This window comes from Balaenoptera ricei, chromosome 12 (genome assembly GCF_028023285.1).
Source record: "Balaenoptera ricei isolate mBalRic1 chromosome 12, mBalRic1.hap2, whole genome shotgun sequence".
Lineage (NCBI taxonomy): Eukaryota > Metazoa > Chordata > Mammalia > Artiodactyla > Balaenopteridae > Balaenoptera > Balaenoptera ricei.
This window is the reverse complement of record NC_082650.1, coordinates 68,232,946-68,259,659: the sequence shown is the minus strand read 5'-3', so window position 1 is coordinate 68,259,659 and position 26,714 is coordinate 68,232,946. Positions and strand designations below refer to the sequence as shown.

General features: G+C 37.9%; 1 protein-coding gene across 4 annotated transcripts in view; it reads left to right on the top strand.

The window, feature by feature from the left end:
• Positions 1-26,714, top strand: part of CASP8AP2 (caspase 8 associated protein 2) — a 42,120-nt gene that overhangs the window by 1,207 nt on the left and 14,199 nt on the right. For 3 of the 4 annotated variants that reach the window (XM_059941577.1, XM_059941576.1, XM_059941575.1), the window contains exons 2-6: positions 15,702-15,784; positions 20,504-20,572; positions 23,267-23,367; positions 23,931-24,005; positions 25,291-25,406. In XM_059941577.1, the coding sequence (XP_059797560.1) occupies positions 15,730-15,784; positions 20,504-20,572; positions 23,267-23,367; positions 23,931-24,005; positions 25,291-25,406 (416 nt within the window). In that variant the 5' untranslated portion in view covers positions 15,702-15,729. Of the gene's footprint in view, positions 1-15,701; positions 15,785-20,503; positions 20,573-23,266; positions 23,368-23,425; positions 23,498-23,930; positions 24,006-25,290; positions 25,407-26,714 lie in introns of those variants that run through there. The other variant, XM_059941578.1, reaches the window with a different exon arrangement.

The window sequence follows — 26,714 nt, the reverse complement described above, 5'->3', positions numbered from 1 at the left end:
TTCACTACAAATGTTTATTTCATTCCCTCGATTTTTTTCTTAAAGGAAACTTCCTCCAGACTGTCTCTTAAAGACGTTGTCCTCTCACAAAAGTCTAGGTGATCCTTCTCTCATCTGCTTCGACTTCACATCTGAATCCATTGGGATTGTTCCTCAAAAGATTATGAGTGAGCTTGCAACTCTTTTCTTGGTTCTCAACTTTGAAAATTTTGCCTCTTCACTTAGGTGCAACTCTCCTATCACAAGCAACTCTCATTGTATATTGAGATCCTCATTTGGGGAAAGGTGAGAGCAAGTGTGAAAAATCGTTCTTTGCAAGAGATTCTGATACATAAGTTTTCCTCCTCTCCTTCCTCTTCCTTTTCAAGAGAATCACTGGCCTTTATAATTTCAAGAGTAATCTCGGCTACAGCAATTATGTCTTTTTTTTTAATTGATGAAGTATAATTGATTTACAATGTTGTGCTAGTTTCTGGTGTACAGCAGTGATTTAGTTATATATTTATGTATATGTATATATATATTGTTTTTCATATTATTTTCCATTATGCTTCATTATAGGATATCGAATATAGTTCCCTGTGCTATAGGACCTTGTTGTTTATTTTATATATAGTAGTGTGTATCTGCTAATCCCAAACTCCTAATTTATCCTTCCCCACCCCCTTTCCCCTTTGATAACCATAAATTTGTTTTCTATGTCTGTGAGTCTGTTTCTGTTTCGTAAATAAGTTCATTTGCATCAGATTTTAGATTCCACATATAAGTGCTAGCATATGGTATTTGGCTTTCTCTTTCTGACTTCACTCAGTATGACAGTCTCTAGGTCCATCCATGTTGCTGCAGATGGCAATATTTCATTCTTTTTTATGGGCTGAGTAGTATTCCATTGTATATATGTACCACATCTTTTTTATCCATTCATCTCTTGATGGACTTTTAGGTTGTTTCCATGTCTTGGCTGTTGCAAATAGTAGCAATTATGTCTTGTCTTCTGTGCTATATACTCCATTTTCCAACTGTCTATTTAGACATTTTCTGCTGGATGTTCGACAGATAATTCAACATGGCTTCTTTGGTTCTCCATATCAGTTAAAAGCATGACTACCTTGTTATTCAAGCTAGGAACTGCAGAGTTGTCTGTAACAAATTGGGATTTTGATTAATTTAGTAATTATTTTTTTATTACCTACCAACCTGTCAGGCTCTGGGCTGAGAGCTGGGGATACAATGGTGAACAGAACAGAGCCAGGCCTGTTCTTGGTGGAGCTTATAGCCTAGCGGGTGAGGTGGATATTTCTCTAGGAATTCCACAAAAAATGTCATCATAAACTGAAAAGAGGCCATGTAGAGAAAGGACAAAGTGGTATAAGAATTTTTAACAGAGGACCTGACCTAGTGGAGAGAAAGGGTAGCCAGGGAAGGCTCAAACATTACTTAAGCCACAGTATGACACACAGATGAGTTGAGTGAAGGAGAACAGTGAGGAAAGAACACTCCCTGCAGAGGCGCTGTGGTGGGAGGGACAAACAGTGTGTTCTAGGAGCTGAAGGAAGGCCAATATGATCAGAGCAGAGAATGGGGGAGAATGCTGCAGAATAACCCTAGAGGAGTGGTGAGAGGCCGGGTCACTCAGGGCTTGGTAAGAAGAATTGTGACAAAATTTGTTTTTTAACCTAAGATCAGCTGGAAGCACTGAAGGGTTTTAAGCAGAGGAGGAAACATCAGATTTTCATTTTGAAAAGACAGCTCAGGCTGTGGTTTTGAAATGGGCAAGATTGGATATTTGAATACCCTTTCCCTTAAATCTTTTTGATTCTGCTACAGAAATCTTTCAGGTCTGCTCCTAGTCTTTATTTCCACTACTAATAACTTAATCATCCCTCATTGTCTCCTGCACTTTTTTTTGGCTGTGTTGGGTCTTCATTGCTACGCGCGGGCTTTCTCTAGTTGCGGCAAGCGGGGGCTACTCTTAGTTGCCATGCGTGGGCTTCTCATTGCGGTGGCTTCTCTCGTTGTGGAGCACGGGCTCTAGGCGCAGGGGCTTCAGTAGTTGTGGCTCGCGGACTCTAGAGCACAGGCTCAGTAGTTGTGGCGCACAGGCTTAGTTGCTCCGTGGCATGTGGGATCTTCCCAGACCAGGGCTCGAACCCATGTCCCCTGTATTGGCAGGTGGATTCTCAACTACTGCCGCACCAGGGAAACCCTTCTCCTGCATGTTTTAATAGCATTTTCTATCTCCCTTGCCACTAATATTTTCTATACTTTTCTTGCTAGAGTTGAATGTCTGAAAAGCAGATTTGATCATGATATTTCTCTGCTTTAAAAGCCTTCAGTGGTTCCCTCATTCCATAGTGGATGAAGCCCAAGTATCATAATTATATCACTGGACTTTTCTAAAATCTCAATTCTCACATTCTAACCTCTGGGTATTCAAACCCAGGCTTGCTTGTGGGCTCTTAGATAGATGTGGGGAGATGGTGTCAGGAAATGTGTTTACGAACACAAACCCAGTTTCACTGAACCTTGGGGTTTTGGAAACCTTGGGATAGTGAGTGATAGGGCTAGAAAGGTAGGTGCCTTTCTTGACTTTATTCAGTAGACATTGGGAAGTAATACAAAGTTTTTGAGCAGGAAGTGAGATGAGCAGGATTGCGTTGGAAGAACTAACCCAACTGTTGTGTGTAACATGTGTTTGGAGAGGGGAGATAACTAGATAGCTACAGTGGGGGTCTGAAACAAATTTCGATAGCAAGAATGAGGAAACATGGGAGAAGCGTTGTAGGGTAGCATCTGTAGGGATGCTACTTAAAGAAGTAGCAATGTCAGGAGGTGACAGATGTTGATAGAAAGGTGATCTTTTTTGGTTTTGGACTTGGTGAGCTTGGACTTACAGGAATGTGTTTACTTTATTAACTTTAGCATCTTATTGCTGACTGTTGATTTGTTTTTTAGTACAAACATATCCTAATTTTCAAGCACTGAGGGGCAACAGAGGAGTCTATAAATCTGATCTGGTACCCCTACTTTTTGTGGCAGTTCTTGCTCTCTATCCCGACCTCCTTGTGTTTGCCCATCAAATGTTTAATCCAAACTGCTTTGCAGTTGTAGAAAATAAGATATTGATGTCTAGGAGCTTGTCACCTTAGGAAATATTCAGATACCTTTTTACAAGGGCCCAATAGCATTTAGAGCTAGTTATGTGTTATTAAATTGTAATAACCACAATTGTAATTATATAATTAAATTGTAATAAAGTTAAAGAGGGAATTCCCTCTTTAACTTAAAATTTTTTTTTAATCATCTTTCTTTTTGGCTGCGCTGGGTCTTAGTTGCGGCATGTGGGATCTTATTTGCAGTGTGTGGGATCTTTAGTTGCGGCATGTGGGATCTTTTTAGTTGTGGCGGACTCTTAGTTGCAGCATGTGGGATCTAGTTCCCTGACCAGGGATCAAACCCAGGCCCCCTGCGTTGGGAGCGTGGAGTCTTAACTGCTGGACCACCAGGGAAGTCCCTTAACTTTAAATTAATTAAAATTAATTACAATTTAAACATCAACCTCAGTGTGTTAGGCCGAATAATGGATTCCCCAATATGTCCATGTTCTAATCCCAGGAACCTATGAATATGTTGCTTTACATGGCAGAAGAAACTTTGGAGGGAATTCCTTGGAGGTACAGTGGTTAGGACTCTGTGCTTCCACTGCAGGGGGCATGGGTTCAATCCCTGGTTGGGGAACTGGGATCCCGCAACTCACATGGTGCGCCCCCCCCCGCCAAAAGAAACTTTGCAGATGTGATTAGGATTTTGAAATGGGGAGAGTATCCTGGATTATCCAGTTGGCCAGTATTATCATAAGTGTCCTTAAGAGGAAAGCAGGAGAGTAAGTGACAGGAAAGGCCATGTGATGACAGAAGCATGAGGAAGGTGGGGAGGGGAGCAAGTCTGACCATGGAAGCAGAGGTCAAGAGGTGAGGAGATGTCACACTATTGGCTTTGAAAGTGGAAGAAGGAGCCACCAGCAAAGGAACATAGGCAGCTTCTAGAAGCTGGGAAGAGCAAAGAACAGTTTCTCCCCTATAGCCTCCAGAAGGAATGCAGCCCTCCTGAACCTTGATTTTTAGACCAGTGAGACTTCCGACCTCCAGAACTGTAAGGTAATAAATTTGTGTTAAGCCATGAAGTTTGTGGTCATTTGGTAGAGCAGCAGTAGGAAACGAACAGTCATTCACACTGTGCATATTTCATGTACTCAATAGCTACATGTGGCTAGTAGCTACCATACTGGACAGCTCAGATATAGAACATTTTTTATCATCATAGAAAGTTCTATTGGACAGCACTGGTCTAAAATAACAGTTCTCAGAGTGTGATCCCCAGCAGCATTACCTGCGAACTTTTTAGAAATTCAAATTCTCAAGCCTTATCTCAGACCTACTGAATCAGAAACTTCAGAGGTGGGCCCATCAAATCTTGTGTTTTAACTTCTCCAGGTTTTTCTTTTCTTTCTTTTTTTTAATAGACTTTATTTTTTAGAGCATTTTTAAGTTCACAGTAAAATTGAGCAAAAATGCAGAGTGTTTCCATATGCTTCCTGCGCCAACACACAACTTCCTCCCTCTATCAACATCTAACACCAGAGTGGTGCATTTGTTACCATTAGTGAACTTTGTACATCACTGATACACAATCATTGGTACATTGATACCTGATTATCACCCAAAGTCCAAAATTTACATTTGATAAGCCTTAGTTTTTAACCACTATGCCAATCTCCTACCCTAATTGAAGGCCACTTTCCTGAGCGGGGATTCAACTGAGACCTTGAAAGGTATGTAGAATTTCCAAAGCAGGGGGTTGGAAGGACATTTCAAGCAGGAGAGTTGTATAGAGAAAGAAGTGGAGGGATTTTTCAGGGTACTTGGCAAGTTTGACTTGAGCAAGAGGCCCCAAGCTTTAGTTAGTCAGTTGAGTATCAACCTCATGAAGTTTGTCCTAAGCAATAATAGCCATGAAATCATGGGTTTAGAATGCAAGTTTTATTTTTGAATCCCCATTGAAATAAATATGTTAATCTTTGAAAAATATTTGGTTATATGCCACTAAAATTATCCCTAGAGCCCCCAGTGATAGTCATGCCCCATTCTGGAAAACACTACCATAGGGAATTACTGGAGATCCCCTGGGGAGGTAGGATGAGGCCACTGCTTGCTGAGCAAGGGTCATCTGTGTCCCAAGTAAGCTGCTTGCTGCTGTTCGTAATTCTCTAGCCCCAGACCTACCAGCATATTTGATCTTATTTTTCCTGGCTGGCAACACTTTGGTGGCTCCCTGTTCTCTTCTAGATAGAAGAGTAAATGCCTTAACATAACCTACAAGGTCCTTGGGGATCTTGGGATAGGCCTACCATGGCCCCATCAGGCTGGTGAAGAGAGGGAGACAGGAGACAGGGAGGATCTCCTGGAAGAAGTGACATCTGAGCTGAAGTCTAACCAATTTAGGGGAGAGAACTAGGTGATGGTGGTGAAGAGCTTATTTAGGTAGAAGGAACAGCATCTGCAAATTTCCTGAGGCAGGAAGGACCAATGTGCATGTGAGCACCTGAAAGAGGCACTAGAGGAAGAGTCAGGGAGAGGAGTTTGCAGGGGCCAGACCCTGCCTTCAGTCCCTGGGGCCATCACAAGCATTGTGATCTTAATGCTGTGCCTTACGAAACTTCTCCAGGATTTTCTGATGCATGTTAAAGTTTAAGGAAAACTTTAGAAGGCAGATGATTCCAGTAGAGATTGGTAAATGCAATAATGACATGTTCAGCATGTTGATAGAATAAGGGATTGGGAATTAACTATGCCTCTAAATAGTTTTTTTTTTTGGCTGCATTGGGTCTTTGTCGCTACGTGTGGGCTTTCTCTAGTTGCGGTGAGCGGGGGCTACTCTTAAGTTGCAGTGCGTGGGCTTCTCATTGCAGTGGCTTCTCTTGTTGCGGAGCACAGGCTCTAGGCGTGCGGGCTTCAGTAGTTGTGGCTCGTGGGCTCAGTAGTTGTGGCGCGCAGGCTCAGTAGTTGTGGTGCATGGGCTTAGTTGCTCCGCGGCATGTGGGATCTTCCCGGACCAGGGCTCGAACCCGTGTCCCCTGCATTGGCAGACGGACTTTCAACCACTGTGCCACCAGGGAAGTCCCTAATTTATTTTTTGTGTGGTAGCTGGGTTTGGGAAGGGGATGAGCAGTCCAGGTGAGGAAACAGAATGAGCAAGATATTGTGGAGTTGAAGTACATGGCATATTTCAGGAACTGCAAGTACAGATATTTCTGCTCTAATGTTATATGTATTCTTGAAAAACCTTTACTTCTGCAAAATCACTCACTAAAACAGGGTTTATGGGAAAAATAGGAGCAGAATACTCAAAGCCTATCTACTCATATTACTGGAGCAGCAACAGGAACAATATCAATTGTAATTAAAATATCGGCACAGTTAAAAGACATGTTAAATTCCTAGTAAATAAGTATCTCAGTAAATATAGGTCTTTTCCTCAAGAAAAATAAGGATGAAGATAGCTTGATGGAAGGAGGAATAAGGAAGGATTGCGGCAACAAGAAGAGGGACATAAACATCAGAGGTTGTAGGTACAGAGGCAGATGCAGGCTTCATGTGAAATCTTGTGACGCTGGACTGGATGGCTCTGGCTCATTGCCTTGTGTCTGGCTTTGTCCCCCATCCTCCTTCCCACAAAGATTGAGGGAAACCAAGCTTAAGCCCATGGAAGACAGAGCCTGCGGCTGTACTGAGACTAGAGGAAGAAAGGGGAGTGATGGGTATCTAGGGTAAGGGTGGCACGTACAGGACTAGATTCCTTCTTGCTTGCTGTGTTTAGCTGCTGTTCATTAATGGTGCAAAACTTTAACATCCTGGGAAAGAACCCCATCTGAACCAACGTAATTTCTGGGTTATACTGACATCATTTCTCTATTTCTCAATAATGTATGTGCTAACTTGCATTACAGAAACGTGCTGTGGTGGCTGTGGCTGGAGTGTGTGAGGGGAACAGTGAGAAATAGAAAAGCACTCATAGACATTTCTAGAAAGGCCTTGGGTTTATGCGCTAGGGAAGCTCAACTTGATAATTTTATTTGGGGTAGCTGTTGAAGGTTTCTGACCTGGGAGAGAAACACAAGCTAGACATAAACAGGGTTGATTTTGGCCTCAGTGTGGAAAATGGTAAGAGGAAAAAGATATTGGTAGTGTAGAAACTAGCTAGGAGACTTTTATAATAATTTAAGTGAGAAATAATTGTATCTGAAACTGGAACAGTGACTGAGTGCAAAGGAGACACTAAATTTGAGAGACTTAAAAATCACTAAGAATTTGTGACTGCTTGAAGGTGAGTGTGGTGCTAAGAAAGAGTCAAAGATAATGGAAGCTTTTAGCTTGAGAGTGAATTGAGGCAGGAGATGATAGTTTATATTTTCCATATCCAGGCACTTACGTAATTTACTTTCTTCCATTATTATGCCTCATGTAATCACTCTTTTCGTTCTGACTGTCTCCGTCTTGGGTTAAGTCTTATCATGTGGACTTTTATAGTAGCCTCCCTCCCAGTTTCTTTTCCTATACTTTTGTCTTTCCAGTTCATTCCACACATTAGCCTTCCTCTTTCCTTTCTTTATACCAATGTACTAACTCAGCAACCTTCAGTGCTCTTATCTTCTGGAAGTTCAAGACCAGATACGTTGGTTTGACATTTAGTATCTTCTGTTTGACACTGATGAAATTTTAGTTTTGTCTCCCAATCCTGCTCTGAGGTCTGTTTCAACTAGGCTGTTTTATTTACAGTTCTCCATGTCTGCCTTTCCTCCAAGGTTAATATTCTCATTTGGAATCTACAGAGATCTCCACAGATACCTCCCTCTCCTCCATTGACATGCAAGTCCTTCCCCTCCTACCAAGCAAGTCCTTGGCAATGTGTATGCTTTTATTCTCCACACATTTTTGCCAACATTTGGGAGGGGATAGTGGCTTTAAGGGGGCCCAAAGAGTACTTCTAGCGTGCTGGTAATGGTCTGTTTCTTGATCTGAGTGGTAATTCCGTGGATGTGTTCAGTATGTGAAAAATATAGGACTGTCTACTTATGATTTGTGCTTTTTTCTATTTTTATGTTATACTTCAATAAAAAATTTACTCTCTCCCCATCAAAATAAAATATGTCCTGACTCTCCTAGGCCCTTTGCACTTCAATTTGAATTTTATGGTCAGCTTGTTAAGTTTGGGATTGCACTGAGTTGATAAAGTTAGGGAGAATTTGCCAATCTTGATGTTGAGTTTTCCTAAAGATGATTGAGACATATTTTGTCATTTAGAGCAGAGGTAGGATGCCTGTTCTTGTAAATAAAGTTTTATTGGAACACAGCTGCCTCTATTCATTTACGAGTTGTCTATGGTTGTTTTGGAGCTACAGCAGCAGAGTTAAGTCCTTGTGACAGACCAGATGGTACAAGCATATAATGCCTACTTCCTGACCCTTTAAGAAGAAAAGGTTTTCAGGGGACGTCCCTGGAGGTCCAGTGGTTAGGACTCTGCACTTCCACTGTAGGGGGCAGGTCCAATCCCTGGTCGGGGAACTAGGATCCCGCATGCCTCACGGCATGGCCAGAAAAAAAAAAAAGAAGAAGAAAAGGTTTTCAAATCTCTGATTTAGATCTTTTATTATTTTCTCCATAAAGGTCTTGTATTAGATGAATTCCTATGTACCTTATAGTTTTGTTGTTGTAAATAATACCTTCTTATCAGTTATGTTTAAAAACTGTTTGCTGTCATATAGGAAACCTGTTGCTTTTAGTGTATAATCTTACATTCAGCGACTTTGAGAAACTCTTACCAGTTCTAATAATTTGTAGATTTTCTGCATAGGTGATCATACTGTGAATAATGGCAGCTTTGTTTCTTCCTTTCCAGTTCTGTCTCATTTCATGTTTTACTCTTTTTGCTAATAGAAGCAAGCTTGACTTTGAAGGAGATGCTTCTATGGTTTCAACATCGTGCATGATGATTAACATGAGGGTTTTGTTTTTTTTAAATAAGTAAATTTATTTATTTATTTATTTTTGGCTGCATTGGGTCTTTGTTGATGCGCACGGGCTTTCTCTAGTTGCGGCAAGCGGGGGCTACTCTTCATTGCGGTGCACGGGCTTCTCATTGCAGTGGCTTCTCTTGTTCTGGAGCATGGGCTCTAGGCACGTGGGCTTCAGTAGTTGTGGCACACAGGCTCAGTAGTTGTGGCTCGTGGGCTCTAGAGCACAGGCTCAGTAGTTGTGGCGCATGGGCTTAGCTGCTCTGTGGCATGTGGGATCTTTCCAGCCCAGGGCTTGAACCCATGTCTCCTGAATTGGCAGGTGGACTCTTAATCACTGCGCCACCAGGGAAGTCCCAATGTGAGGGGCTTTGTTTTTATTTAGTATAAATATGTCTTCTATCAGTTTATGAAAGTTCCCATCTTTTTTTTCTTGGCCACGCTGCCCAGCATGTGGGATCTTAGTTCTCGAACCCGTGCCGCCTGTGGTGTAAGCATAGAGTCAGAGTCCTAACCACTGGACCTCAAAGGAATTCCTGAAAGGTCCCATCTTAAACTTTCATAAACTGCAACTTTGCTGATAGTTAGTGTTGAACTTTATCGTATGCCCTTCCTGTGCAGATGTTGAGATGATCATATTTTTTCTTTTCTAATCTAGCATGAAATATACTAATTTTTAGTTAGTAGACTATTATTGGATCAGTTTTCGATTTACAGAAAAATAAGGAAGTACAGAGAATCCCCATATGTCACCCTACACCCCCCAGTTTTTGCTGCTATTAATATCTTACGATAATTTCTTATAATTAATGAAAAAATTGATACATTATTATTAATTGAAGTCCATAGTTTATTCAGATTTCCTTTATTTTTACCCAATATCTATCCTTTTTTTTTGTTTCAGGACACGATATTACATTTAGTTGTCATGTCTTCTTGGGCTCCTCTCGACTGTGGCATTTTCTCTCATTCCTTGTTTTTGGTGTCCTTAGCAGTTTTGAGGAGTACTAGACAGGTATATTGTAGGATGCTCCTCTAATTAGAATTTGATGTTTATCTCATCAATAGACTGAGATTATGGGTTTTGGGAAGATCAAAGGTAAAGTGCCATTTTCATCATATCATATCAAGAGTACATATTATCAACATGATTTATGAATGTTGATGTTGGCTTGATCATTTGACTGAAGTGATGTTTGTCAGGTTTCTTCACCATAAAGTTAGCCCCCCACCCAATTCCATACTCTACTCTTTGGAAATAAGTCACAGTGCACAGCCCTCATTTGAGGAGTGGGAAGTTAGGCCCTGCCTGCTTTAGAGTGGAGTATCAGCATAATTTATTTGGAATTCTGCATGGAAGATTTGTTTCTTCTCCATTTACTAATTTACTTATATCAGTGTGGACCATGTATGTTTATTTTATGCTGTGGGTTATAATCCAGTACTATTTTAATTTGTTGCTCAAATTGTTCCAGCTTTGGCTATTGAGAGCTCTTTCAGTTGGTTCCAGTGCCTCTTTGACATACCTCTGTTAGTTTTTTTGTTTTTTGGTTTTTTTTGACTCTTCCTTACTTTCTTGCACTGTAAGATGCTCCATGTTCATCTTGTGCATTTTCTGCCCCTGTCTTAGAATCAGCCATTTCTTCAAGAAGCCCTGGTCCATCTTAATGGAGAATAGTATTAGAAGCCAAGATATGGATACTTGTTGTGCTTATTGCTGCTTTGCTGGTGGAGCAAAGAAATAGTACATATGTGTCTACTAACTCATGTATATACATATACCTGTAAATATTTCTGTGTATATTCATCTGTATCTATGTTAAGTTAAATGTGAGTTCTTACTGATGTCTTCAACTATAATCCATTACCACAGGGATCATTTTTAGTGTGTTCTCTTGCTTTTCTGTAACCTTCCACTTCAGTAGCAAGAAACCTGGCTCCCACCATCTACCACCCATCTATTTAAATTGTTCAATTCCAATATACACATATAACAGTATCAGAACTAACAACTCATACCCTGCTGGGAAGCAACTTTATCAACTAGAAGACAGTGCTTATATGAATTGAGTTTTTAATGCTATACTATCCTAGCATTTTTGGGGATAAATCTTACTTGTCCGTAGTGTATTTTTTTTTTTATTATTAATTAATTAATTTATTTTTGGCTGTGTTGGGTCTTCGTTTCTGTGCGAGGGCTTTCCCCAGTTGCGGCGAGCGGGGGCCACTCTTCATCGCGGTGCGCGGGCCTCTCACTATCGCGGCCTCTCCCGCTGCGGAGCACAGGCTCCAGACACACAGGCTCAGCAGTTGTGGCTCACGGGCCCAGTTGCTCCGCGGCATGTGGGATCCTCCCAGACCAGGGCTCGAACCTGTGTTCCCTGCACTAGCAGGCAGACTCTCAACCACTGTGCCACCAGAGAAGCCCCGTAGTGTATTTTTATTTATTTATTTATTTATTTATTTATTTATGGCTGTGTTGGGTCTTCGTTTCTGCGCGAGGGCTCTCCCCAGTTGTGGCAAGTGGGGACCACTCTTCATCGCAGTGCGCGGGCCTCTCACTATCGCAGCCTCTCCTATTGTGGAGCACAGGCTCCAGACGTGCAGGCTCAGCAATTGTGGCTCACGGGCCTAGTTGCTCCGCGGCATGTGGGACCTTCCCAGACCAGGGCTCGAACCCGTGTCCCCTGCATTGGCAGGCAGATTCTCAACCACTGTGCCACCAGGGAAGCCCCCGTAGTGTATTTTTGTTTTTCTTTTTTGTTTAATGTCTTGCTGGCTGCAGCTGGCTAATTTTTTTTTAAAGGCTATTCGTATGTTCGTAAGAAAGATTGACTTGTAGTTTTCCTGTCTTGTAATTTTCCTGTTTTGCCCTATCTTTGCCCAGTTTTGATGTCTAGACTATACTAACCTTATAAACTTATTTGTCTCTCAGCCTTCTTTTTTTCCTATCTGTTGTCTGGGATAGATTATGGTTTATCTGTTCTTTGAAGGTATGATAGGATTCACCTGTAAAACTGTCTGGGTTTAGTAGTTTCTTTATGAGTAGATTAATTACTGTATCAAATAATTTAATCCTCCTAGATGTGTACATATTTTCTGTTTCTTCAGTTTTGGCAAGTTACATTTTTCTAAAAAACTATCCATTTCATTGAACTTTCAAATATATTTTGTTAATAACTTAATCTCTGCTATATGTGAAGCTGTCACTCCTTTTTTATTCCTAATGTTTGTGCCTTCTTTCTTTTTCTTTATTAGTTTTGCCAGGCATATGCCTATTTGATTTGTCTTTTCAAAGAGCCAGTGGTTATTTTTATTCATCTTTGTAGTGTTTGTTTCTTTTTATTAATTTCTCTTTTTTATGTGTTTCTTTCTTTCAGTTTACTTTGTTCTTTTTCTTGAGTTGAATGTTGACCTCAATATTTTGTATTCTTTTCCTATAAATTTATTTAATACTATAACTTTTCCTCTAAAAGTACTATTTTGATTGTACCCCACAAATATTTTGTTCTGTGGTGTATTCATTGTTATTTAGTTCTATGTATTTCCCAGTTTCCATTAATGTTTGTTCTTTGACCTATGTTTATAAATTTCTAAAGGAATTGGGAAATTTGAAAATGCACTGTTAATTTCAAATTTTATTGATAAAAGCACTTTTATGAAATTTGTTGAAACTAGCTCTATTATGATATAGTGTCAGTTTTTATAAATATGCTTGAAAGTAATATAAGTTCTTTTACTGTAGGTAATATATCAGTAAAAATCATCAGATCAAACCTGTCAATTTTGTGTTCAGAGCTGTATCTTTAAATCTCTTTAACTGCTTTATTAGCAGAGAAGAGTGTGTTAAAACCTCTATTGTGAGTGCTTACCTGTATCAGACAAGGTCCAATCAGGAGACAGAAACCACATGGTAATTTGAAAAGAGAAAGCATTATTAACAGAGGGTTGGAATAACTGGGAATTGTTTAGTAAAGAGTTAAAGATAACCCTAAGGAATGTAGGAATAGCAGATATAAGGATCAGCCACTACCTTTAGGGCTGAGATAGATCATCCAAAGAAGAGCTGTCTCCCCCTCATTGGAAAGAGTGTGGCCAGGGCTAATTGGATGGTGGAGAAGTTGCTAAGTGCCTTTCTAGTGACCTTGCTTTGAATCTGGCCAGGAGGTGCATGGGGAAGCTCCTGGATGCTGCTGGCTGTCAGGTGCTGTGGGATCCAAGAGTTGGAGAAGCTGCCCTCTCCATGAGCCTAGCAGGAGAAAGCTGTGTCCTGCAGGAGCCCATTGTAATAGCAACCTTACGTATAGGAGGCAAGCATGCAGAAAAATTGTGCCCTTGCGGGAACCTAGTGCTGGAGAAACTGTCTACTGCAGGAACTGAATGCTGGAGAAAGCTTTGCCCTGCAGGAGCCTGGCTAACCAGGCACATTGAAACTAGGAGGAGAAACTGGCTTCCTTTCCAGTCTCCCTCCAGCACTCTCTAGTGACACGGCTGTACGTAGTACCGGTTAGCAAAAGAGAAATATTTTCAAGGCTTACCTCCATTATCACACAGGGTAGATATGGAATAAAGAGACATCATAATTGCCACAATTCCTTTAACTTTATGTATAGTACATAGTGAGAAACCACATATATTCTTTTGACAACTTCTTTATGTTACTATGTAGATATATTCTCAGAAACAATTTTGAAGATCTCATAATGCTACATATGATGTGACTAAGAAATGGTCACTTTCTCTTAAATTTATAAGTAATTAATATATATATAAAAAAAAAAAAATATATATATATATATATATATATATATATATTTGGTGATAGGGGCCTAGAAATTAAGGTTTGGAGACAAAGATCCCGTGAACAATTGGAGAAAATTTAAGACAGATGAGGAACAAAAGATCCAGGATTTGTTAGATCTCTTGTATTTCCCAGTTTTAATTTACCAAGACAAGTAGAATCCTTTTTTAGTAGTAAAAACTAAAACTGTGTGAAATGAGATGCAATGAAAGCTTTGATCTATTTGATCAGTTTAACCGATTCATCTTTTTAACCAAATCTTTAGATTAATTGATCTCCATTTTGTAAAAAACCCATTGACTGATGCTCCCCTCTCCGTGTGACAGTTTACAGCTAGGAGTTGATTACCGTCAGGAAGCCTGTGAGTTTCTGCTCCATCAGTTGAGTTTTGCTTTACCAAGAGTCAGTTGTGTTATTTGCCAAATGTGGTTATGCCATTTGTGCCTTTTGTAATTATTGCACAAGCTATATTATAACAGTTGATTAATCAACTCAGCTATTTGGAAAAAATGGGGAATGTGGGGAATGAAGAAAAAATGATATACATATACCTTAATTTTATTTAAAGGAATAATATATAAATTGTATTTGTTGTGGTAGAACCACGACCTTTTCTTTGAGTATACATCCAATGGTTAGAGTTCTGACTTCTTTCTTGCACACCCATAAGACGTTGCTTATGATTTCCAGCCCTTTCTTCATTAGAGTAAGAAATTCGATACTTCTGAGTCAGTCTGAGTACAGACTAGATTTTCTTTTCCAGTATTTTGGATTATCTCACCCTTACTTGATTTGACAGCAACTGTAAGTGTCTTGCTACTCGCCTTTTAGTCTTTCCAGAACATTCAGCCTAGTTTTCACTGGAAAATAACTCCCTTTGGTAATGTAATCTTTCATCATACTATTACTTAGAAAAATAAGGAAATAAACATAATTGGGTTTGATAATAAATGCACCTGGTTGTTGGTAAGTGACTATCTCAGTTGGTGGGAGCAGAAGTGTGCAGGCACAGGTAGCCTTAGTGACCCCAAGGAGCCACAGTGGCCATAGTTCTTTGACCATAGGCAACATTCATGTATTTTACGGGCAGAATGGAGAATGTCAGATAAGTCAGATTTTTTTTTTTTTTTTTTTTTACTGCTTTGGATTCTTACGTTGCCTCTAGTCTTGCTGCTACAAACAGTGCTACATTGAATATTCTGGTATATGCATTTTTGTGATCATGTGCTTGTATATCTGTAGAGCAAATTACTAGATATGAAATTGTTGGGTCAAAGAGTGTTTGCATTTAGAAACTTGATAGCTATTGCCATATTGCCTCCATAGAGCTTGTACCAGTATACACTTGATGTATTAGAGTATATACATCACTCTTTTCCCACACCTTTACCAACCTAGTATAGTATCGAACTCTTCACTCTTTGCCCATCTTACTCCCTTATTGGTGAAAACACGTGTGTCTAGAGTCCCCAAGATCACCACCAGGTTTGATGATTTGCTAAGAGGACTCACAGAACTCACCATATAGTTGCACTTTTATGATAGTTGGCTTATTTAAGTATACAAGTTAATTTATATTTTGGTCTACTTTATAAAATTAGCATCATTTACTTTGTGGCATGAGTTAACCATATCAGCAAGTTTAAGATTTCTGTTTTCTAGTTTTAGCTTTTGGAAAATGTTAGATATTAAAAAAAAAAAAAATCACAATAGAGTGAACATTGTCAGTGTGTCCAAATTTGAAAGTTGTCTTTTAACTTAAAGCTAAGTTTAGTCTCTGAATTGTGAGGTGATTTTAACAGTGGAGAATATTTATATTTAATACTTTAGATGGCGACTATCAAAAAGAAATAGGATCATGGCAGCAGATGATGACAATGGTGATGGAACAAGTTTATTTGATGTCTTTTCTGGTAAGAGCTCATTTTAATTGTCTTTCTAAGTTTACTTATTTAATTACAAAGTCATTTAGTTATTCTCATTGAAAACACTGTCATTATCAACTTTTTCTCCCCGCACATAAATGAATTTAATACAATAAAAATGCTTGACAAATAGAAAGTGCTTAGTAAGTGAGAACTTTCTTATTATTGTATGCTTTCAGGCCTCTTAAATATAATGAAATTAACAGCTTTGCCAATGTAAGCAGTAATGATTTTTATTGTTACATCAAAAAATATATGGGGAATTCCCTGGTGGTCCAGTGGTTAGGACTCCGTGCTTTCACTTTTTCATTGCCTGGGCCTGGGTCTGATCCCTGGTTGGAGAACTAAGATCCTACAAGCCGTGAGCTGGGGGGGCAGGGGGTGGGGGAAAAATATATAAATATATATATTTAAATACATATATATACAATATATACATATATATAATATGTATACATGAATGATAGGTATTTGTGACTCTTGAAGTTAATACTTCCAGTAAATGCAGTGGTACTTGTTTATTGGTCAGGGAAAAATTGACAGTCACAAATAGATGATAAGTTTGAAAGAGCGAAGACCTGGTAGTAAAATAAGCTCATAAAATGGAAATATTTTTAATAATATACAGAATTTAAACTTCCAAATCCTGACATAACATTTATCTAGTTCTATTGTCTTAATTATAATTATGCTATGACAATCATTAAATTTTTTGAGAATACAGTTGTATATGTATTGATCAGAATTATGCTTACTATGGTATAAAATGAAAAGGGCAGTTGTAAAACATGTCTAGTAGAATTCCATTTTTGCTTAAAATATATGGGTTTTTTTGTTTTGTTTTGTTTTTTAATAAATTTATTTATTTATTTATTTTTAGCTGTATTGGGTCTTTGTTGCTGCGTGTGGGCTTTTCTCTAGTTGCGGTGAGTTGCGGCTACTCTTCGTTGCAGTGTGTGGGCTTCTCATTGCGGTGGCTTCTCTTGTTGTGGAACACTGGCTCTAGGTGCATGGGCTTCAGTAGTTGTGGCTCACGGGCTCTAGAGTGCAGGCTCAGTAGTTGTGGCGCACGGGCTTAGTTGCTACGCGGCACATGGGATCTTCCCGGGCCAGGGCTCGAACCTGTGTTCCCTGCATTGGCAGGCGGATTCCTCAACCACTGCGCCTCCAGGCAAGCCCAAAGTATATGTTTTAAAATATTAATATCCATAGACATGGAAGGATTCACATGAAATATGGCCATCATAACCACTCTGGGTAGCGTTATTTTTTTTTTTGGTGTTATTTAATTATTTTTTGCTGATGTGGTTTCAAATTGTTATGCTGCTATGTATTTTTCTTATGATGTTTTTTCTTTGAAAAATTCTAAACCAACAGAAAAATGGGAAGAATAATATAATGACCACCTTTACTTTTCACTTAGATTCACAAATGGTTAACTTTTTTTTTTTTTTTAATAAATTTATTTATTTTATTTTTGGCTGCGTTGGGTCTTCGTTGCTGTGCATGGGCTTTCTCTAGTTGCGGCGAGCGGGGGCTACTCTTCGTTGCAGTGTGCGGGCTTCTTGTGGTGGCTTCTCTTGTTGTGGAGCACGGGCTCTAGGCACTGGGCTTCAGTAGTTATGGCGCTCGGGCTCAGTAGTTGTGACGCACAGGCTTAGTTGCTCCGTAGCATGTGGGATCTTCTCAGACCAGGGCTTGAACCCGTCTCCCCTGCATTGGCAGGTGGATTCTTAACCACTGTGCCCCCAGGGAAGTCCCACAAATGGTTAACTGTTATCACACCTGTAACTCTTGTTTTGAAGGACAAAACTATATTGTTAATCTCATTTGCTGGAAATAACTGTTTTCATTTCTACATATTGCTCTCTCTCAAGTTCCTGTCCACATGCATACATTTTTTTGATAGTCATACACACAGTGGACATTTTACTTTTTACCAGTTAACATGATTTCACAAAAATTTTTATTCCTGTAACATTTTCATGCTTGTCTTTTATTATATTTGTAATTTCAAACTTACAGAAAAGTTACAAGAATAAGAACATGCAAAGAATCCTTTACCTGGTTTCCTGCAAACTTAACACTCGTTAATATTTTATGCCAGTGGCTTTAACATTGTGCACATACTTTTTTCTTTAAACACGCACACACACACACACAATTTTTTCCTGACCCATTTGATACTAAGTTGTATACATTATGGTCCTTTACCTCCAAATACTTCAGTGGGTATGTCACAAGAAAAAGTTGGTTTTCTTACATAAGAACAGCATAATTATCAATTTCAGTAAATATAACACTAATACTGTAATTTTATTTAATCTACCATCTTTATACCAGTTTTACCAGTTAACCCAATAATGTCCTTTATTATTGTGATTGGATTTAGATCTATCATTTTATTTTATTTTTACAAATTAATTAATTAATTAATTTTTGGTTGCGTTCAGTCTTCATTGCTGCATGCGGGCTTTCTCTAGTTGAGGCGAGGGGAGCTACTCTTCGTTGCAGTGCTCAGGCTTCCCATTGCAGTGGCTTCTCTTGTTGCAGATCGCGGGCTCTAGGCGTGTGGGCTTCAGTAGTTGTGGTACGCGGGCTCAGTAGTTGTGGCTCATAGGCTCTAGAGCGCAGGCTCAGTAGTTGTGGCTCATGGGCTTAGTTGCTCTGCGGCATGTGGGATCTTCCCAGACCAGGGCTTGAACCCATGTCTCCTGCATGGGCAGGTGGATTCTTAACTACTGTGCCACCTGGGAAGTCCCTCTGTCATTTTAAAATTTTAGTTTGTCTCCTCAGTTTTTGTTCTCTCTGATTTTCTTGCCTTCTTTCAAATATTATTTGAATATATTTTAGAATTCCATTCTAATTTATATATTAGGTTTTTGGCTACACCTTTGCATTATTTTTTACAATTGGTTTCTGAAGGGATTGCAATATACATCTTTAACATTTTGCAGTCTACTTATTTAAATGTAAGAATCTTTTTACGTAAGTTGTATAATCTTGTACATATTGTTGCGTTTAAACTCCATCCATCCCTTTATGTTAAAGATGTCGTGAACCCCTTGATACAGTGCTGTAATTTTTATTTTAAACTGTTGTATGTATCTTAAAGAAATCAAGAGGAGTTAAAAGCAATTAAGATGAAATATTAGTCTTTTATATTTACTCAGTTATTTACCATTTTTGTCCTTCTAGGATCTAGTATCATTTTCCTCCCCATTGTCTCTTTTCTTCTGGGACTCCAGATATATAGTGTGTGAGAACTTTTGATATACTATAAGTTAGTAAGATTGTTCTCTCTCTCTTTTTTTAATCTTTTTCTCTCTGTTTTTCCGTTTGAGTAATTTATTGATCTATCTTCAAGCTCACTGGCTTTTCTGTTGAAGTTTTTACATTAGATATTGTACTTTCAGTTTTAGAATTTTCATTTGTTTCTTGTAGTTGTTTTTATTTCTCTACCAAGATTTCCAGTGAGTGATTTTGCATTGCATTCTGGACATTGTAAATGTTATATTATAGAGACATTGGATTCTGTTATATTCCTCTGAAAAGTGCTGGTGTTTTTTTTTTTTTTTTTTTTTGTAATGTCTGAAACATTTATATTAACATATTTCCATACATATTTCCATACAGTGCTGGTGTTTTTAATTTTAGCAGGTATTTATCTTGACTGAACTTAATCTTCTGTCTTCCCTGTGGTGAACAGCAGCTGAAATCTCTGTTCAGCTTTCTTTAGCTTTAGCTGGACTTTTGGGAGTTCTAAAGTTTACATGTGTAATTTGGGGGTCATTCAGATTTGGGTACAATTTGAGGAGTCCTCTCTGTGGCACTCTGGATTTCCTCTTTCTAGTTGCTGTTATCACCCCCAAAGTTTTTTCTCTGTTTCTTTAAGCTATCAGGACTAGAAGTTTCCATCTGAGTTTTCACTGCCAAGTGTGGCTCCAGCTAGAGCCTATCGTTCCACAAAAACTTGTAATAAAAGGGGGATAGGGAATTCATGCAGTGCTGTTTTCTTCTTTCAGGTGTCATCTCCTCTCCAGTTTTTGCCTGCTTTAGATTGCTCTTTAGTTCTTCAGATTGCTTTTTATAAATTTTTTCTTTTTTTAATTTAGGTACAATTTATATATAACATTATAGTAGTTTCAGATGTACAATGTAATAATTCCATGTTTGTATATATTGCAAAACACCACAGTAAGTCTAGTGGTAGAGCGTTGACTGCAGATAGCTTTTAATATTTTGTTTAGAGTTTAGAGTTTTTGCAGGAAGATTGTTCTGATAGAAACTATTCTGCTATTATTGGAGTTGTAACCTTCTTACTAGCGTGGGGTTTTTTTCTTCTTTTTTTTCTTTCTTTTTTTTAATATTTGAATTTTATTTTATTTTTTTATACAGCAGGTTCTTATTAGTTATCAATTTTATACATACTGGTGAATATATGTTAATCCCGATCTCCCAGTTCATCCCACCACCACCCCCCCTACACCCGCCCCTACTAGCTTGTTTTTGAAAGTGAGTTTTTAAGTCTAAACCTGTGTTCTAAGATGTGTGTGTTTATAAGGATGTACAAAAGCTTCTAAACAATTTTATTTTTTGACACTGGACTAATAAGTCTTTCTTTTTCTGGTCCTTCAGAGTCAGAATAGAAAAACTCCACTAAGTTCATAGAGTCAGTTTTAACTAGTCTTTGATTTTTTTTTGCAGCTTCTCCTCTTAAAAATAATGATGAAGGTTCTTTGGACATATATGCTGGGTTGGACAGTGCTGTTTCTGGTATGTAAATTCTATAATAAAATACTTTCATTTTGTTTGGTCAGTCTGTTGGAAGTGTTTATTTTGTTGTTATCAGTTCCTGGAGTAACCCATAGCTCCTCAACAATCTGCCTTTTCTTTGAAATCATTATACTCAGGTAATTATTTTTTTGCCCAAAGCTTGGTCAATAAAATAAACTAGCCCTTAGGTTTGTTTTTCATCTAGGTCTCAGATTTAATTGGACCTTGTACAAAAATATTTTGTACCATTGAAAACGAAACTGATGGTGGTTTCTACATATATTACCACACATACTGTCACAGGCTACATGATATTAGAACTTTTGAAAAGGGTAGTTACTATAAATATTTTCAAATGTATCAGTAGGAGTGTGATATGCCGAGAGTCTAATGACCTGTCCAAATGAGAAAACCTTTCTGTAATAAAATCTTCCAAAGCTTCAAACAAATGTGATCCTTACACCTGATTTGTTGACAGATTTGTTTTAGGTAAATTGGTTTTCCATTTCTAATCTGTGAAATCAGTATAGATTTGGATGAAATGCAAGAGATGGAGAACTGTAGAGCCCTTTGGATAGAGGTAGACAGTACATCAAAAAGCTTAACACATGTATTTTTCTTTTTTCCCCAGCTTTATTGAGCTATAATTGACATATAACATTAAGTAAGTTTAAGATGTACAGTATATTGATTTTTATACACTTAAATATTGCAAAATGATTACCACCATAGCATTAGCTAATATCTGCATAGCATCACATGATTACCATCTCTTTAAGATCTAGCCTCTTAGCAACTTTTGATCATATAATGTAGTCTTATTAACTGTAATCACTATGCTGTACATTAGGTCCCCAGAATTTATTTGTCTTACAGCTGGAAGTTTGTACTCTTTGATCAACATCTCCTCTTTTCCCCCACCCCCAGCCCTTGGTAACTATCGTTTCAGTGTCTGTTTCTATGCATTTGGATTTTTTAGATGCCACATGTGATATTGTATAGTATTTGTCTTTCTCTCTCTGACTTATTTCACTTAGCATAATGCCGTCAAGGTTCATCCATGCTGTTGCAAATGGCAGGGTGTCCTTTTTCATGGCTGAATAATATTCCATTATATATTTATATATGCACATATATTTACACACACGCACATGTATACATACATATATGCACCCACATATACCGCATCTTTATTCCTTTATCTGTTGGTGGACACCTAGGTTGTTTCCATATCTTAGCTATTGTGAATAATACTGCAGTGAACAGAGGAGTGCAGATACCTGAGATTCAGTTTTTATTTCCTTTGAATATATACCCAGCACTGGGGTTGCTGGATCATATGATAGTTCTATTTTTAATTTTTTGAGGAACTTCTATACTGTTTTTGATGGTAGCTGTACCAATTTAGATTCCCACCAACAGTGTACAAGGGTTCCCTTTTTTCCACATCTTCGCTAATACTTATCTGTTGTATTTTTGATGATAGCCATTCTGATAAGTGTGAGATGATACCTCATTGTGGTTTTGATTTGCATTTCCCTGATGATTTGTGATGTTAAGTACCTTTTCATGTTCCTGTTGGCCATTTATGTCTTCTTTGGAAAAATGTCTATTCAGTTCCTCTGCCCATTTTTTAGTTTTTTGTGTTGAGTTGTGTGAATTCTTTATATATTTTGGATATTAACTTCTAATCAGATATATATGTATATAAAAATTGCAAGCATTTTCTCCCGTTCCGTAAGTTGTCTTTTTAGTTTGTTAATGATTTCCTTTGCTCTGTAGAAAGAAGCCTTTTAATTTGATGTAGTCCCACTTGTTTATTTTTGCTTTTGCCTTTGCTCTTGGTGTCAAATTCAGAAAATTATTGCCAAGACCGATGTCCAGAAACTTACCCCTATATATTTTTTTTCTAGGCATTTTATGGTTTCAGGTTTTTTAAAAAAATTTTTATTGAAATATAGTTGATTTATAATGTCGTGTTAGTTTCAAGTGTACAGTAAAGTGGTTCAGTTATACATGTATATATATTCTTTTTTTATGTTACTTATTTATTTTGGTCATGTCACGCTGCTTGCGGGATCTTAGTTCCATGACCAGGGATTCAACCCATGCCTCCTGCAGTGGAAGTGCGAAGTTCTAACCACTGGACCGCCAGGGCATTCCCAACATTCTTTACCATGATAGGTTATTACAAGATATTAAGTATGGTTGCAGGTTTTAAATTCACGTCTTTAACTCATTTCGAGTTGATTCTTGTGTGTGCTGTAAGATAAGGGTCCAGTTTCATTCTTTTGCTTGTGGCTGTCCAGTTTTCCCAACGTCATTTATTGAAGAGACTACCCTTTCCCCATTGTATATTCTTGGCTCTTTTGTCATAAGTTATGACCATATATACCTGGGTTTATTTCTGGGCTTTCTGTTCTGTTCCATTGATCTATATGTCTGTTTTTATGACAATAAAATACAGTTTTGATTACTATAGTGTTATAGTTTGAAACCAGGAAGTGTTGTGCCTCCAGCTTTGATCTTCTTTCTCAGGGTTGCTATGGTCATTCACAGTCTTGTGGTTCCATACACATTTTAGGATTGTTTTTCCTATTTCTGTGAAAAATGCCCATTGGAGATTTGACAGGGATTTCATTGAATCTGGAAATACATATTTTAATGTAAGGTTTTTTTGTTTGTTTGTTCTAGACAGTGCTACCAAATCGTCTGTACCATCCAGAAATTGTTTGGATTTATATGAAGAAATCCTGACTGAAGAAGGAACTGCAAAGGAGGCAACATATAATGATGTATGGCTTACCAGAATTTTGAAGGACAGTTACTTTGCTCTTCTGTGGCTCCTGAAATGCAGACATCAGCTTACTATTGAATAGACATTCTGTGTTTGGGAAGCAGCTCTTAGACTAAAAGAATATTTAAGTCAGTTTCTGCCTTCAGATCTGCTTTTTAAAACAGTGTTTTCTGGATGCTTGCCTAAATTTAGTTATAATTTTGCTTGATTGAATTTAAGTGTCTGACGATATAAAATCTCAACAGGCAATCAGTGTGATAAAATATTTTATTTTTTCATGATTTATACAAAGTTATAATTCGTCCCAAGACTTCATGCAAACAAATTTCTTTCTACCTTATTTGAATTTTGAACTTTGGAGATTGAATGTGAAACTAAAGAAAATACATTATTGGTAGGCCCAACTTTAAAAACCAGTAATCTAACTAAATATCTGTTAGTAGAAATAGACCTCATATACCCTTATTTGTGGGTTGATTTGCAAAGTTTTAAATATTTTGAAATGTCATTTAAGCTAAGAAAATAATTTAGAATGATTCTTGATCTTTTTATATCTTACAGTTGCAGGTAGAATATGGAAAATGTCAGCTGCAAATGAAAGAGCTGATGAAAAAGTTTAAGGAAATACAAACACAGGTAGAATTATAATGAATATTTTATTTTTGCCTTGTTAGCTTTTTTTTAATAAATTTATTTAATTATTTAATTTATTTATTTTTGGCTGTGTTGGGTCTTCGTTGCTGCGCGGGCTTTCTCTAGTTGCAACGAGCAGGGGCTACTCTTCGTTGCGGTGCGCGGGCTTCTCATTGCGGTGGCTTCTCTTGTTGCGGAGCACGGGCTCTAGGCGTGCAGGCTCAGTAGTTGTGGCTTGTGGGCTCTAGAGCGCAGGCTCAGTAGTTGTGGCGCACGGTCTTAGTTGCTCTGTGGCATGTGGGATCTTCCCAGACCAGGGCTCAAACCCGTGTTCCCTGCATTCGCAGGTGGATTCTTAACCACTGTGCCACCAGGGAAGTCCCCGCCTTATCAGCTTTTAAAACCAAAATTTAATAAAATTTTTTGTTAAAATTAAAATGCTAAAGTGTTGGCAGGTTGTAAGGAAACTTTTTAAAAAATATTAAATGAAAGAGCAAATCTGGCAAAACATGCATTATTTCCAGTGTCAATGAAACTGATAAAGGAAAACTGCTTGATTTGTTAAATGATACTGACAAATGATCTGCTAGACTAAGTAACAATTAAATAATAGAGAATTCTTAGAGATTGTATCAGGTGGTTTAAAAGAGAATGGTTTGAGGAGTGAAGCTTTAGAATGGCTGTTGGGGGAAAATGCTGATGCCTTAACAATTTTTGCCAGAGAGACATTTTTTGTGATCATACTGCAAAGTCAGGAATGTCCTGTCTTGTTCTGATTTTTATTTTTTGGTAAAGTTGTTTCTCTTCCTTCACCCTCTCTCCCAAAGAGCCAGTCAATCCTCAATTCATTCTTTGTTCACCTGAGAATTAGTACATTGTTGCAAGTTAAACCTCCTGTTGTTAAATATAATAAAAATTTTTATCATCTTCAAAATAATGACCCATTTTCAAAATAATGACTCTTTTTCTTGTTATTTATTGGTTTTTCAGTTTTTTTTTTTAATTTTTTGTTTTTTTTTGGTTCTTTTTGTTTTTCATTTTGATCCCTCTTTTAAGTAGTTTCACTTTAAATAGCTTTTCTTTGGTGCCAGTTTTCTTCTTTGAATCTCAGCTTCCCCATTTGTATAGTGAGCATCACTGTACTCCTCCGAAGACTATCTTGAGAATTGCATAAGATAAAATATGTGATGCGTGGCATGTAGTTAGCATTCAGTAATCAATAACTGTTATAATTAGTTTAATAATCCTGTCGATATATACTTTATTAAATGTATTTTATGATATTTAGAATTTCAGCTTAAAAAATGAAAACCAATCTCTTAAGAAAAACATCTCAGCACTTATCAAAACTGCCAGAGTGGAAATAAACCGCAAAGATGAAGAAATAAATAATCTTCACCAAAGGTATGATTGAGGGATATGGATCTGTTTGTAAATTACATGAGTATTGATAGGTGGAATATTTTTAACTTTGGAAAGCTAATGAAAATCATGCATTTTATTAAATATTTAAGGTTTTACTGAAAGTAAGTGACTAATATTCTAATGGTATATTATCGTAATGATATCTATATGATTATTAATAGAATATTGCCACATACCTCTCTGAATATATTCAGTTTTGTAATACACTGGGATCTTGCTCTGATATCCTTTGGTCCTGAGAAGATGGTGGTGTATGTCATGGGTTCTTCTAGGCGCCCATCAAATTACTAAAATATCAGGAGGATGTCTGTGTCATATACTGTTAACAGACAACCCTTAAAAATCTGTCAATTATATATTCTTTTTTAAAATATATATATATATATATATTCTAAAAAAACATTTACTTATTTATTTATTTTGGCTGCACCGGCTCTTAGTTGCGGCACATGGGATCTTTTTAGTTGCGGCATGCGGACTTCTTAGTTGTGGCATGTGGGCTTCTTAGTTGAGGCATGTGGACTCTTAGTTGTGGCATGCATGTGGGATCTAGTTCCCCGACCAGGGATCGAACCTGGGCTCCCTGCATTGGGAGGGTGGAGTCTTACCCACTGGGCCACCAGTGAAGTCCCTCAATTATATGTTCTTTTCCCTCTTAAATGGATTTTCTACTTAATTTCTCTCTCTCCCTCTTTTGGTTAGGGGCAGTATTTGGCTCCAGAGAATTTCATATCTCTCCTCCCCTTGATAGTCAAACCTCCAAAACAGTTATCTAAACGTGCTGTCTCCATTTCCCCACTTCCCATTTCTACACACTCTTGAACCCATTCTACTCTGATCTCTTCCTCCAAAACAGCTGTGACTACCACTAAATTCATCAGATAGTTTGACTTCTCATTTTAACTTGTCTTTATACACTGTTTGACGTAGGTGACCCTCTTTTCTTGAAATAGTTTCTCCCTTGGGGTTTCATGATTCTTAGTTTTCTTCCTAACTTGAGATTTATTTTTCTGTACTTGGCTAAGTTGGAATTCCTTAAAGCTCAAAATTATGTCCTTTCCTTTCTCTATCAGTATTTTCTTATGATGTAATCTTACTTGTACTAGTCAGTTCCATTTATATGTAGATACTACTTCACATCTGTACAAAATTTTCAAAATTACCTCATCCACAACAGAATTTAAGATTGAACCCCTTCCATTATTCCTAGCTCAGTGGATTCCCCATCATTTATTCAGCTGTGCAAGCTAGAGTGACTGAGGGGTGGAATGACCATTTAATTTATTG